The 14,237-nt window shown below is 41.8% G+C and overlaps 1 protein-coding gene across 1 annotated transcript in view; it reads left to right on the forward strand.

Annotated features, from left to right (window-relative positions):
* Positions 1-13,603: 13,603 nt before the first annotated feature.
* Positions 13,604-14,237, forward strand: part of LOC147692953 (histone-lysine N-methyltransferase SETMAR) — a 54,236-nt gene continuing 53,602 nt past the window's right edge. Inside the window, exon 1 of the mRNA XM_086939207.1 lies at positions 13,604-13,762. Coding sequence (XP_086795333.1) covers positions 13,673-13,762 — 90 coding nt within the window. The 5' untranslated portion in view covers positions 13,604-13,672. The remainder of the gene's footprint in view (positions 13,763-14,237) is intronic.

Consider the following 14,237-nt stretch of genomic DNA (forward strand, 5'->3'; position numbering starts at 1 on the left):
CAACAGGCAGCAATTTTGGCATTGCTGATGCAAGGGAAATGTGGATACGCAATTCATTGCTTTACTCCATTCTGGAATCTGGGGAGCTAGTTTCGTAAAATACTTGGTCCAAGACGTTACTATGGGAGCAGTGTGCCCATAGCTGCCAAGGTTTCAGATTGCTATGTGTGACATTTTCAGAATTTCAGTGTGATTAGGAGTGACATTTCAATGACCATGAGTGACAAAATAAAGCAATGAATAAGAGGGAAACACATAAGTATCAGAATTTACAGCCATTTGAACAAGGAGAAAAATATTTTAAAACTGCTACAAAGCATCACAAGAGATTAGAGGGCACTGGTTCCCTCGTAATCTGATTGCAATGTAAAGCTGGGCAGGATAGCCCCCCTGCTGGAGAGATCATGTTTTATGGCGCAGGGCGCCGCCCATGGCACTATAATGAGGCAAACTGCATGCCAGTCAATTAGCACAGCACCCCCTCCATCCTGACTCTATTACATTATAGTATGTGCACTAACATGTCACTGCTGAAATAGAGAAAGGCTCCTTAATTCCTAGAGTACAGGAGATCGTAGGAACCTCAGAATGACCCACTTTTATAGCAACCACATACCTGGCAGGCACGGGACGTGAGAGCCATCCGTCCATGGTGAAATACGTGTAAGGGCATGCAGCGGTAACAATCAAGTAATTTAAGGGGCTTTTACAGCAACTCCTGCTGCTTGTGGCGGCGCTCGGCTCAGTGGGACAGTCTAGCATTGATGGGAGATACCCTAAGTGACCCTGCGTTTGTGTGGGGCTCTCACCAAACAAGCTCATTCTGGCACCCATACCTTTGAAATTCCTGTACGTCGGGATCTGCAACGCGGCTGCATAGAAATGCTTATAAATAATTGGTCTCACACAAGATTGAATAAGTAATTACTTACTGAGGGACACGGCAATGATTCTTCTAAAGGTACTCACCAGTTGCACAGTCCGTGAGGTGGTGTGCTCGCCTGCTCTGCGCTTCACGGTCGCGTGAGTCAAGAGCCCAGTCAGTCATCGGGAATCGCAATGTTGATTCATTTAATTTACATTTTACCGCGGCAGTGCAAGCCTTCGCTATACAGAAACATTGCTGCCTGGTCCGTGCTGCGCCACAGGCGCCAACAGGATGTGAAGTATCACAGTTATCAAAAGTCGGCTGCTGACACACTGGGCGCAAATTATTACATTGTAGCGCAAATCACTGCTCAGACAGCCCCAGCATGCCTGAGCAGTGCGCTGCCACTCTCCAGCCTTACATTTCAGACTAGTGACAATGCATTTCAGTGCGGTGTTGCGGACCACCACACTAAAATGCGTCAGTCTCCGCGTGATGCGTGATACTTGGCAGAGCTGTGTGTCTGAGAAAGCATACATTTTCTCTCAGCTGTACAGCATTTGTAAGGTGTTGGCTCAAGGGGTAGTGAATGAGGAGCCACGCCTCCTGAGAAGCCTTGTGGTCTACACCAAACCAAAGTTACTTATTGCTCAAATGGGTGTAATTTCTGATATGTTTCCGTCCTCTTCATTGCTTGATTTTGTTTGCGACAAAGTGTCAATCATAGTCTTTGAATGTCACTCATAATTACACTGAAATTATGAAAAAGTCACACATAAGCTATTTGAAACATTGGCAGCTATGCTCACATTTTCAAAGCCACATCCTCAGCTTTAATTCCCCTGCCCCTCCATGTTCTATGTTTTCCCCATGCATCGCCTCGACGCGCCTCCATTGATGTTATACCCTACTTGCTCTCAGTGGTGCTGCTGAGTGGCATTCACTTTATCTCCCTATTCCCCACCACTCCTCTGCTAAACAGCATCAGCCGCAAGCATTTTTTTTAGGTCGAGCCTATACCATTCCGCAAGGAATGGATAGGATCGAATTTTAGTGTGCAAAATAATTGTCAAACCAACGCGGCGGATTTTCAACAGTTCACGTGAACAAGCACGCGCTTTTCCCCCACAGGCACCATCTGTGCGTCCACATCAAAGTAATCAGCCTCCCTCCCACTGGCATCTGAAGCTTCCCCCAGCGTGCGCTTGGCCTCAGGCAGGCATTTCTCCTCCCCTAATTATTCACTTCACTTTCACAGCCGCCAGGCCGTGCATTTCTCTTCCCCCCTCCCCACAGCAATGCCAAGAGCTTGTTTTTTTTTATTTCCAGGCTCCTCACAACTTGTGCTGCACTTCCAATTACAGTGTTTGAAATAGGCGCTCCACACACTGTGTAATTGTTTTATTTTTTTAATAAAGCAACTGCTCCAACTCGAACTTTTATTTCCTTTTTGTTTTAGCGTTGTACTAAAGCTCTGACAAACGGCATGAAATTGCGCATTTAAATGTCAGCTACGAGCTTTGTTTTTACCTTAAGCTCGCTGTACATCTATTTTTCCTTTCTGGTAAAAACTGCCACTATTTCAATCTGTTGCCAGTATGAAATGTCCCTCGTGCTTTAATCCTTGCGCCATGTTTACTTTTAAAATTGAAGGCTCATGCTCTCCTTCACGCTTCACTACACGCAGTGTGTTTGCTTTGGATTAGAAGGCTCGAGCTGGCCTTTGTACTCCAACGCACACAATTTGTTTATATTTGATTATCAGGCACAGGCTCCCCTTCGCACTTCACTGCGCACTGAGTGTTTACTCCTAATTAGAAGACTCAAGCTGCCCTTTGCATTTCCCTGCTCGCGCTATGTTTGGCTTTGAAAAAAATGTCGTTTGGACACAATTAACTTGCCACTCCTCAGAGATTATCTCGATTAAAATACTTCAACAAATATGTATTTCACACATTGGAAGACAGTTCTTTTGATATGACAACCAAGCCAATATTTATGCCTTTAACTTTACACATGATGATTTTTGAGTGTTTAACTTCTGCCTTTCTGCAAGTTTGCTTAAACAGTCTTCTCAATATACTTTACGCACGATGATTTTTGAGCATTTAACTTCTGCCTTTCTGCAGGTTTGCTTAAACAGTCTGCTCAATATTTCCTAACCACTGCTCTTTCTGTCACTTTAATTAAACAAATCAGTCCCAATTTGCTTAACCAATTCTGCTCAATATTGTATATATTTAAAGATTGAAAAAATGAATCCTTTCACGTTTTACTGATGCAATATGATTTCTTCCACACTTTCTTTGGCTCCAGCTTTATTTAAGTACTTGCTCACGTCACGACTTGACAAATCAATTAAATATCGTGAGTGAATAAATTAATCACAAGTCTCTTTAAAATACAACAGTCTTTTGGTTTCCAGCAAGAAGTGCTTTACTTGTTGTGCCCTTCTGCCCTCTGTTATTCCCTTGTTTTTGTGCCCTTCTGCCCTCTGTTAGACTCATTTTTTGTGCCCTTCTGCCCTCTGATAGACTCGTTTTTGTGCCCTTCTGCCCTCTGTTAGACTCGTTTTTTGTACCTTTCTGCCCCCTGTTATACTCGTTTTTTGTGCACTTCTGCCCTCTGTTAGACTCGTTTTTCCCTTGTTTTTCTGCCCTTCTGTCCTTTGTTAGACTGCTTTTTGTGCCTTTCTGCCCTCTGCACCACCACAGCATCACTCAGCACCACCACATTATCACTCAGCACCGCCACAGCACCACTCAGCACCACCACAGCATCACTAGAGCACCACCACAGCACCAATCAGCACCACCACAGCACCACTCAGCGCCATCACAGCATCACTCAGCACCACCACAGCATCACTCAGCACCACAACATTATCACTCAGCACCACCACAGCAAAACTCAGCACCACCACAGCATCACTCAGCACCACCACAGCATCACTCAGCACCACCACAGCACCACCCAGCACCACCTCAGCATCACTCAGCACCATCCCAGTATCACTCAGCACTACCACAGCACCACTCAGCATCACCACAGCACCACTCAGCATCACCACAGCACCACTCAGCACCACTACAGCACCACTCAGCGCCACCGCAGCATCAATCTGCGCAACCATTCAACAACAACTGGTTCAAATATGTTCTCTCAATGTTTCAAGCATTATTACAAATGTCACAAAAAGATGTTAATATTTCACTTCTGTTCTTGGATTTTCATCACAATAAAATACACTGAACATAATCTTCACAAAAGTTATTTACAAAAGTTTAGGCTATTGCCATTATAAATTAAAATCACTTTTATTTAAGTATTAATTATTTTAAAAAATTAAAAGCCATTGTAATTTGTAATATCAATACATCTAAGTCACGTAAATACAAAACATGTTGCATTACAAATGCTATAGGTGTCACATTTGCGAAAGTTATAACTATTGGCATTGTAAATGACAAAGCTATTAATTTAGCTATTTTCAAAACCAACACATAAATTAAAAGAATTGTCATTTACAAGACCAATAGCTCAAACTTTCCTAATGCGAGACCTATTGCATTGCAAATGCTTGTTTTTACTTTTTGCAGATTCGAAGTCAATAAAAGGCCTGCACCAAAGCATGAACTATCGACATTGCACAATGTTTGTTTAATTGCATACTGGTACTTGCAGTCCTCATTTTGCACTGGAATAAACAGCAGGACTGCCAGTACCAGAGTGCAAAGAAAAGACTTGGACCATCTGAGCAGGGCCGGTCCTAGAACTTTTGGGGCCCCGGGCGAAAGGGAAGATGTGAGGCCCCTCAAATTGGCGTGTAACATCACTAAAAGTGACCACAGAAAGTGACATTGCGGGACTATTGATCTTATTTGGCATCACTGAACAGACCTAACGTGGATATCAGTAACAATGACAGAAAGATAAATATACAAATGAAATAAGTCCATATATTTCCAAACTGTATTAAATGGATTACATTTGTCACATTGGATGGAAAAGCTAGTTCCAGGTCTTAGAAAGATAGATGTTTTTTCACTCAATGTTAACTGATCGTTTCCAGATGAGTGCTTGATAGAAATTCCAGTTCTGTCTCATAAAGGGGGGAGATCCTGTTGAGGTAATGAGGGGCGGGATCATTCAAAATATAAAATTACACAAAAGCAAACCTCGCACATTTCAAAAGTCTCCCTTACCATTTTGTGTCATTATGCTGCCACCTTAGGATGACATTAATACTAAGTAATTTCTTTTAACGTAAATCTTTTCACCAGTATACCACACGCACATGCTAAGAGTCGTAGGACAATTTTTTTTGTGTGTGGGCTCTTTACTTGCCAGAATTATGTTGAGTGCAAAAACACAACACATATAATAAATACAAAATTACAAGACACCATTGCGAACAAATTAAGATTGTACATAAATAAAAAAAGACCTAGAACAACCGAGACCACTACTAAATCATACATTGACTTGAAGGTATGCTGCAGATTTAAGTTTTTTTTTTAAATCAACGTTTTTGATTTGGTGTTAGAAATGCAAGTGGCCGGCTTTAGCGCTGGTGGAGCCCTATGCAACAATGTTTGTTAGTGCCCCTAATTACTTCCTCTGCCACGGATTCCCTCACTACCACCCTTTAACAGTGCCCCTAGAGTCTCCATAACCACATTCTCACTGAGATGCATTTAATTTGATTTACAGCACTACTGATACCAGTGTAGGGTGTCAGAGAAATGTATATCACACACATTATACAGAGACAATCTCTCATAAATGTCTAAATCACTGTATAGGAAATGTTACTTAAGACAAAGGACTACAAGGTGTAGGAGTCATCAGACAATCATGTTACTAGGCATTATAGTTTATTAGTGATTGGTCTGGATAAACACAAACTCTGAATTTAGAACGTAATACCATGGTTGGAGGTTCTCTTTAATAGCCAGAATTGAATTCTATCCCAATGAACCCTTATTGCAACATTAAGATAACCAAAGACTGGGGAAAAAACATAATCCTCCAATTTATACCTTGAAGTTTGTATGCAGCTCTTAGATGACAGTTAATAGCTCACTGTTCAATGTTAGGATTTTGACTTATTAACTGACTTATTTACAATATGTGCAATTTGTGATCTGCATGGTACATGATCTTTGCAGCAGGCACATTAATCCTCTGCTCTAACTTTCCACGAGTCAAAACTTCCACTAGACTAAACTTCTGATCTCTCTCAAGGAGGAACATTAATCACGGGAGTTATCATGGCATTTTTATTGTTGCCGAAAATTGCTGGAGGCCAGGAAGGAGGCAGCAAGTGCTTTTAAAAACATAATATACTTGCAAAGATGACTGAGCGCTCAGTGCGATGTCACCGGTCCCACCGCCCTAGAGCCTCACTGCTCAAGGGTCCTGTGACCTCAATGATTGGGTCACTGACCATCTAGGGCATGGAAACTCACAAACTTTCTCTGGGGGGGGGGGGGGCAAATTTACTGTGTGGTTTTTGGCCGAGGGCCGCACCGGTGGGGGCGGGGTCAGAGGGGGAAAGCAAAAAAAATTGTGATCATGAGGTTTCACACAGGTCCCTGCAGCAGATGCCTTTGTCCACTGAGCCACCAGAGCAGCATACCGACAACTCTTTCTCTCTCTCCCTCTGTCTCCCTTCCTCTGTCTCCCTCCCTCTATCTCCCTCCCTCCCTGTCTCTCTCCTCCTTGTCTCTCTCCCTCTGTCTTTCTCCCTCTTTATCTCTCTCCTTCCCTCTGTCTCTCTCCCTCTGTCTCTCTCCGTCTGTCTCCCTCCCTCTGTCACCCTGCCTCTGTCACCCTGCCTCTGTCACCCTGCCTCTGTCACCCTGCCTCTGCCCCATCTCATAAAAACTAAAATAGCGCTTCACTGGCAAACTCTTTAAAGTGGCGCTAATGTGCTTTGGGTTTGAATAAAATCAATGTTGCCTCTTTTTTCGATCCACAGTCTTGCTTAAGTTATTTTTCAATTTTAACCTTTTATTTCTGTCCGTCCCGAGGGAGCACATTTAAAGTGAAAAATGTCAGAAAAAGACAACCTTTCCAGCAAGCATGGTTTTTTTGGTGGGGGGACAAAGAAAGGAAAGAGGGAGTAATGGCTACAGGGCACAAGGAGGGGGGCGCCACACCTGGATCTTGCTCTAGTGCCTAGAGGCCCAGGGAAAGGGGGCCCCCTCCCCTGGGCCTCCAAGCAGTAAAGAAGCATTTCGTAAAACACTACTGTGAAGGTGCTTACTTACAGTTACTGTGCCTTTAATGTACCAAGAACCTTTACTGTAGTGGTTCTGGAACCTTGCCTTGGTTGTGTTCCCTCTTGGTCAGTTATTATGCTGTCTCCTGTGGATGAGGTTTAATAAATACCTCCTGGTTTACTTTCCTGGTTCCTGAGCTTTCTTTCATGCAGAGGACACCACATTTTTATGGCGACGATCGGGTGAATCCACATCACTTTCCACCTCAACACAGAGACTGAGAAAAGAAGAAAATTTCCCCTTCTCCTCCAGCGGCAGTTAAATATAAAGAAGAAGGAAGCGGAGTCTTCCCAGCGGCTGGTACAATTAAAAGCGGTGAGGAGTAAGGTGGGAGGCTTCTCGAGGAGAATATTTTTTATTAAAAGAAAAGGTCTGTCTTTATGTGAAAGAGACAAAACGAACAATGCTCGCGCTGAACAACGCTCGTGCCTAAATTGCCTTGCTCGCGCTTATGAAATTGACACTACGAGCGATACACGCGCATGGATTCTTTTGCTCACGCTACTCTACTCGTTCTTAAATTGTCTTGCTCGCGCTTATGAAATAGACATTACGAGCGATACACGCGCATGGATTCTTTTGCTCGCGCTACTCTGCTCGTTCTATTGTGATGTAACAGCGCCCTCTGCTGTCCCGTTTAAAAAACGCAACGCACTAAAAAAAAAAAAAAAAAAGAACGTTTCTCTTTTTCTTGCGCAATCATCTCACATTGTATTGTCATCAAAAGAATCGTATTGTGTACAAGAAAGAAAGACAGATCATTCTAATCTAACCATTGTTGAAGGATTCCATGATCTTCTTTAACTCAACAATTGTTTAGCCTAGAGGAAAAGAACACAGCAAGAGAAAGGAAGATTCTGAAAACAAACTCTTCTTGTTGTGAACATTCTTTCTTTTAAAATAAAGAAAATAATAAAAAATTTAACATAACCTCTTAAGCGCTGCTGACGGCCAACGGTCGTCACGAGCGCTACCTCCCCAGTGCTGCGCACGTCCATTGGACGTCCATTCAGCACTAGTTCCAATGGACAGCGCAGCACTGGGGAGGGATATTTACACTCAGCTAAGGTGATAATTAAAACTTTAAAAGAGGGTCTTTGAAATGCAAAATGTAACTCAACCCGCATTTTTTCTAAATACTCCAGGAGAACCCAATATAAAGTGGAAAAAAATGGGAAAAGATTTTTGCCAACTACGCAAGAGTTTGCGGAACTAACCTAAGTGCAGAAAGGAAGCTAGCCCTCCTTTTACATTGTTTAGGAGGAGAAGGACAAGATGTCCTAGAACATCTCCCTGATCTATCTGCTGGGGAACAACGTAATTTAAATGAATACGAAATTGCGATTGCACAACTGGATAAACATTATCTTCCAAGGATTAGTACCATTATGGAACGCTATCACTTCGGCTTAAGGGAACAAAAGAGAGATGAAACTGTAGAGGACTATGTTTCTTCATTAAGGAAACTAGCTTCCTCTTGCAATTTTGGCTTAACACTCGATGAACGGATTAGGGATCAATTTGTCCTCAGATGTGCCCATGATGAAATAAGAAAAGAACTCTGGTTAAAAGATGAACCACCCCTTGAAGAAGTTTTAGCAATAGCTAAACAAGTAGAACACATGACAAAGTGCGTTGGGGAATTAAAAAAAGAAAAGGATAAAACATCTATCGTTGAAAAGAAAGAAGACACAAAAGTTGAAGAAGTAATATGCCAAGTCAAGAAACAAGACAAGAATGAAACTCAGTCTGCCTCAGGAAAAGATGATTTCTCTACAAATCCTGGATTTCAAAGCAATTTTCCGGGACAAAGTAATAAATTTACATGTTTTAGATGTGGTCAAGTAGGCCATCTAGCTAATTCTCCAGTGTGTCCTGCTTTAAGAATTATATGCAATGTATGTGGCAAGAAGGGACATTATGGTAAATGTTGCAGATCAAAAATGTTTAGACCTGACATGTCTAGAAAACGTTGGAATCAGTCCCAACCACAAGTCAGAACTGTTACATTTGAGATAAAATGTGAGGAAGGAGATCATCCAATTCATCCTGTAAAAGTAGGAAATGTAATGATAGATTTTAAATTCGACTCATGTTCTCGTATCACCTTAATTGATGAAGAATTATTTAATAAGCATTTCGCTGGAAAAGTAAGACTAATGAGATCAGATGTTAGGCCTCTTGGGTACTCAGATAACCCAATTAAAATGGTTGGATGTTTCATGGCGGAGATTGAACTTGGAAGTAGAATTATTGTAGGGAAAATATATGTGGCAAAGAAGGGTGATATCTTGTTAGGCTGGGTACATCAAGGTCAACTTGGTGTAACTTTAGATCCCAATGCAGATCCGCAAGTACAAATTCATCAGGTAGATATAGTGGAGAGGAATGAGTCGGATAAGGAATTGGGAGAGGATTTAGCTAGTAGATTTCCAAAAGTATTTAGAGAAAACTTAGGTTGCTTGCAAGGTTATAAGCATCACATTAGATTAAGAGAGAATGCTGTCCCTGTCATAGCGAAAGTTAGAAGAATACCATTGATGGAACAGGATAAGGTAAAAGAAGAAATAGACAAATTGTTAAAGAATGATGTCATTGAACAAGTGGAGGCTACTGAGTGGTTGGCTCCCGTTGTCATAGTTAAGAAGCCAACAGGTGAGATTATGCTCTGTGTTGATTTAAGAGCATTAAATAAGGAAGTAGTTGTGGACAAATTTCCCCTTCCGAATATTGATGAAATGGTTAGCACCCTTGAAGGTGCCAGATATTTCACCACACTTGATCTTGCCTCAGCCTATCATCAGGTTGTATTAGATGAATATTCTCAAGACCTAACTGCCTTTATCACCCCCATGGGTACTTATAGGTATAAAAGGATGCCCTTTGGCCTTGTGTCAGCGGCTTCCGTCTTTCAAAGGATTATGGCAAGAATTTTAAAGGGAATATCTGGTGTAAGATGTTACCAAGATGACCTACTTATTTATGGAAATAGTTCAAAAGAACATTTTGGTCGCGTCTGTGCTGTGCTCAAACGTTTGGAAGATGCAGGTATGACACTAAAAAAATGTAAATGTAAATTTGGTGTGAAGGAAGTAAATTACTTAGGGCATAGAATAACTGACAAGGGCATCTTTCCAAAAAAAGAATGAGTTGACACCATCAACAAAATAAAAGATCCAGAGAATAAGGAAGAATTAATTTCCTTCCTTGGTATGATGGAGTTCTATGGGAAGTTTATTCCTAATTTTGCAGACAAAACACAGTATATGAGAAGGTTGACATCGAGGAATGTGGAGTATGTGTGGTCTGATGTATGCAAATCTGAATTTGTAGGGATTAAATCTGAATTGAACAAGGCTCCCTCTCTTCAGGCATTTGTACCAGGTCTACCTACAATTTTATTCACCAATGCAAGTGAAAAAGGACTTGGTGCTGTCCTAATTCAAAAAAGAAACGGGAAGGACAACTTGATTTGCTGCTCCTCAAGATGTCTAAGGGGCTCGGAATTAAATTATTCCGTTATAGAAAAAGAATCCCTTGCCATCTATTGGGCTCTGAGAAAATTAAAAAACCTAATTTGGGGTACAAAGATTCTAGTTTTTTCAGATCATAAACCTTTAAAAGAAATTTTTGATAAGAAGGGATTGGATTCAATCTCTTCAAGAATTAGAAAATGGATTGTTTCGTTACAAGAGTTTGATTTCTCTGTTGAATATATTCCAGGTATATCAAACAAATCTGCTGATTGTCTCTCGAGAATGGTTGGGAAAGAGAATTTTGAAGAAGATGATGTTGTAGGTTGTTGTGATGAATCTATAAATGTATGTGAGATTACAGAGGGAGCGATTGAGGAAAAGGAGTGGAGAGATGAACTTGAAAAAGATGAGGAAATAAAAAGAGTTATGCTGTCCTTGAGCAATAATTCTCGCTTAGAGAAACCGTGGACCTTGGTTTCTGATGAGCTTTCTATTCACTCTGGTTTTTTAACTAGGGGAACAAAAATGGTTCCTCCACTGGGTATTAGAAAAAAACTTTTATCTCATGCTCACTCTGGACATCTTGGTATCGTAAAAACCAAAGAAATTTTACGCATGCAATTTTGGTGGCCAGGGATGGATTTGGAGATAGAAAGATTAGTGAGAGATTGTCCAGAATGTTCTGCAAGTGATAAGATACTAAAAACTAGACAGATGCCAATAGTTAAGCGATCCCTTCCAAGACATCCTTGGGATGAACTAGACATAGATATAGTTGGTCCGTTGTCAGGTGTAAGTGATACACCTTATCTTTTAGTCCTTATGGATCTCTATTCCAGATGGATTGAGGTGAGCGCTGTAAGGGAGATCACATCTGAAGAAGTAATAAAGTTTCTAGATACCATCTTTAAAAAAGAAAGTTTCCCTAATAGTCTCCTGTCAGATAATGGACCACAATTCTGTTCAAGGGTTTTTGAAGAGTTTATGGGAAAATCAGGTATTTTACATAAAAAATGTTCTTTATATCACCCAGAAACCAACGGTGCTGTTGAGAGGGTTAATAAAACCCTGAAAGAGGCTATACAGTTAGCAAGATCATCTGGATTAAATTGGAAATCTGTCCTGCAAGACAGAATAAATGCTTATCGCTATGCTCCCCACACAACTACTGGTAGATCCCCCTTTGTTTTGTTTAAAGGAAGGGCTCCCAACACCTATCTGTGTCCTGGTTGGATGGATCTTAATAAAGGCCTGGTTGATAATGGAATAGGTGAATGGCGAAGGAGGGAGGAGAGGAAGCAAGATGAGAGAAAGATTTATTTTGATAAGAGAAAGTGTGTAAATGCTCAAAAAGTTCTTGTTGGTGACCTAGTTCGCATCAAAGCTCCTGTTGGTTGTAGGAATTGGTCCAAATTCTCTGATGTAAAAGCTGTTGTGAAAATATTCAGGAATGCCATTAAAACAGAGGATGGTAGAATTTGGAATAAAAGCAGAGTTGTTGTCGTTAAGTCAAGAATACCTGTACCTGATTTCTCTTATGATAGACAAGGTTTATCTCATATGTTTTCCAATTCTGCCAATGATCTTAACTTACTCATGCTTCCCTCTAGAGGTCAAAGAATACGTAGACCACCCTCCTATTTGAGAGACTATGCTTTATGACTTTTCCACCTTCATTATTGTTTGAATTTTGTTTTATCTGTTTTACTTAATGTTCTTATTTTTCTGTTGGGGGGAGATATGTGAAGGTGCTTACTTATAGTTACTGTGCCTTTAATGTACCAAGAACCTTTACTGTAGTGGTTCTGGAACCTTGCCTTGGTTGTGTTCCCTCTTGGTCAGTTATTATGCTGTCTCCTGTGGATGAGGTTTAATAAATACCTCCTGGTTTACTTTCCTGGTTCCTGAGCTTTCTTTCATGCAGAGGACACCACAACTACAGTGACAGTTCTACATACATTTTAAATGCACATTCCCATAAAAAAAAAATAGGGGATACAAAAGTAAACACGAGCCAGTTGATCTGGCTGCTCCCTCCTCCCCTCACCCACCTCTCCTTACCTGTATCTGGCTGGCTCTGCTAACAAAGGGGGCCTTCTGTCACCTAGCAACAAAATGCAGAAAGGCAATGGCCGGTACTTAGCAGAGGTGTTGCCTCCCCCCTGACACTGTGAGCACACATAATTGCTGACCCAGTTGCGGTGTAGTCCCTACTTTGTTTGTCCCTCCCCCCCCCCACCCCTGTGCATCCAGGAATGCCATCACACCCTGACAAGAAGGTCAAGACACTTCGCATTTGTAATTTGATTGCGTGGGGATGGGGGCCCTGGAGGTTAACTATGAAAGCGTGCCCTTTCACAGTGAAGCAGGGGGCCCCCTGAGCGCGAGGCCCTGGGCAGCTGCCCACACTGCCCATGCCTAGCGCCGGCCCTGCGTCTGAGCTATGCACCACTGGAAATAGGAAACTTGCGACTTGTGTCGCCCCACTTCTCAGCTCAGAAAGAAAATATTTGATTTAATAATTGCAGTCAAAGAAGCACCAACTGAGAGTTATAAATTATGCACTTGCAGATCGTTGCAGCCAATTTCAACTAGGCATTATGTTGTATCCTATGTATATTGACAGTTATTATCGATAACAAGTGGCTGCCAAGCAGCCCCGAGTCAAGTTCCATATCATTAGGAAGCTTTTACTTTTTAGGTTACGTATATGGGATTTCCAAATAGTTGAGTACAGTATTTCAACGCAAAACTACAGATCCCATCCTATTGGAACGCGTAACCGATGCACCATATTTAAAACAGAAGCCAATGTGGTCCCGTCGTACGCATATTCTCCGCCCACCGCAATGACGTACACGGCTCTAACCAATCGTTGCTAAAAACGTCCTTTCTGCCGGGCAAGTGGCATATCCTACGACCAATCGTTTGTCATCCTGTGTGTGTAACCAGGGCCAATCAACATAGGAGGCAGGACAAAGGCTGTTGATGTAAATAAACACAGGCGGTAGATTTCGGGTAAAGTGGGCCACGGTTGCACAATGCTGACCGTGGGACTGAACGACATCAGCTACGGCCTGGAAGCTGTGCCAGTACGCTGTGAGGAGGGAGTGGAGCCTCCGGACTTCAAGGTAAGCGCTATCAGGCAGCTCTTTTCAAAAGGCAGTAGCCAATCACTTACTTCCGGCCGAAGACCGCCAATCAAAAGTAGGAAACAGTGGCACGTGGAGTCCGGGACGAAGGGCTCTCCTCTGCGTAATATACTATACTTGGTTGTTTAATATAATGTATTGTGTAGGTTAAACACATTTTTCAGTTGTGTTGATTCAGTTGAGCAATAGCACTGTTGTGGGGAAAGGAAGATAAAAACATTGATTTTATTTTTTATTTTTAAAGCGCAGGACTGGGGTATTGTGTGCTCGCTGACCTGGGGTTACCTGCTCGCTGACATGGGGTTACCTAGGTAACTAAACATACAAGGCAGTCTTTCTTTGAGCTTTACTGAACAACATGTGTCATTCATCCACTAATAATATTCAGTAAGCGCTGCTGTTTTTGCTGTAGTACAGACTGTTCCAACATTCTATTTTTCCTATTCGTATTTGC

The sequence above is a fragment of the Lissotriton vulgaris genome, chromosome 9 (assembly GCF_964263255.1).
Source record: "Lissotriton vulgaris chromosome 9, aLisVul1.2, whole genome shotgun sequence".
NCBI classification, from domain to species: Eukaryota; Metazoa; Chordata; class Amphibia; order Caudata; family Salamandridae; genus Lissotriton; species Lissotriton vulgaris.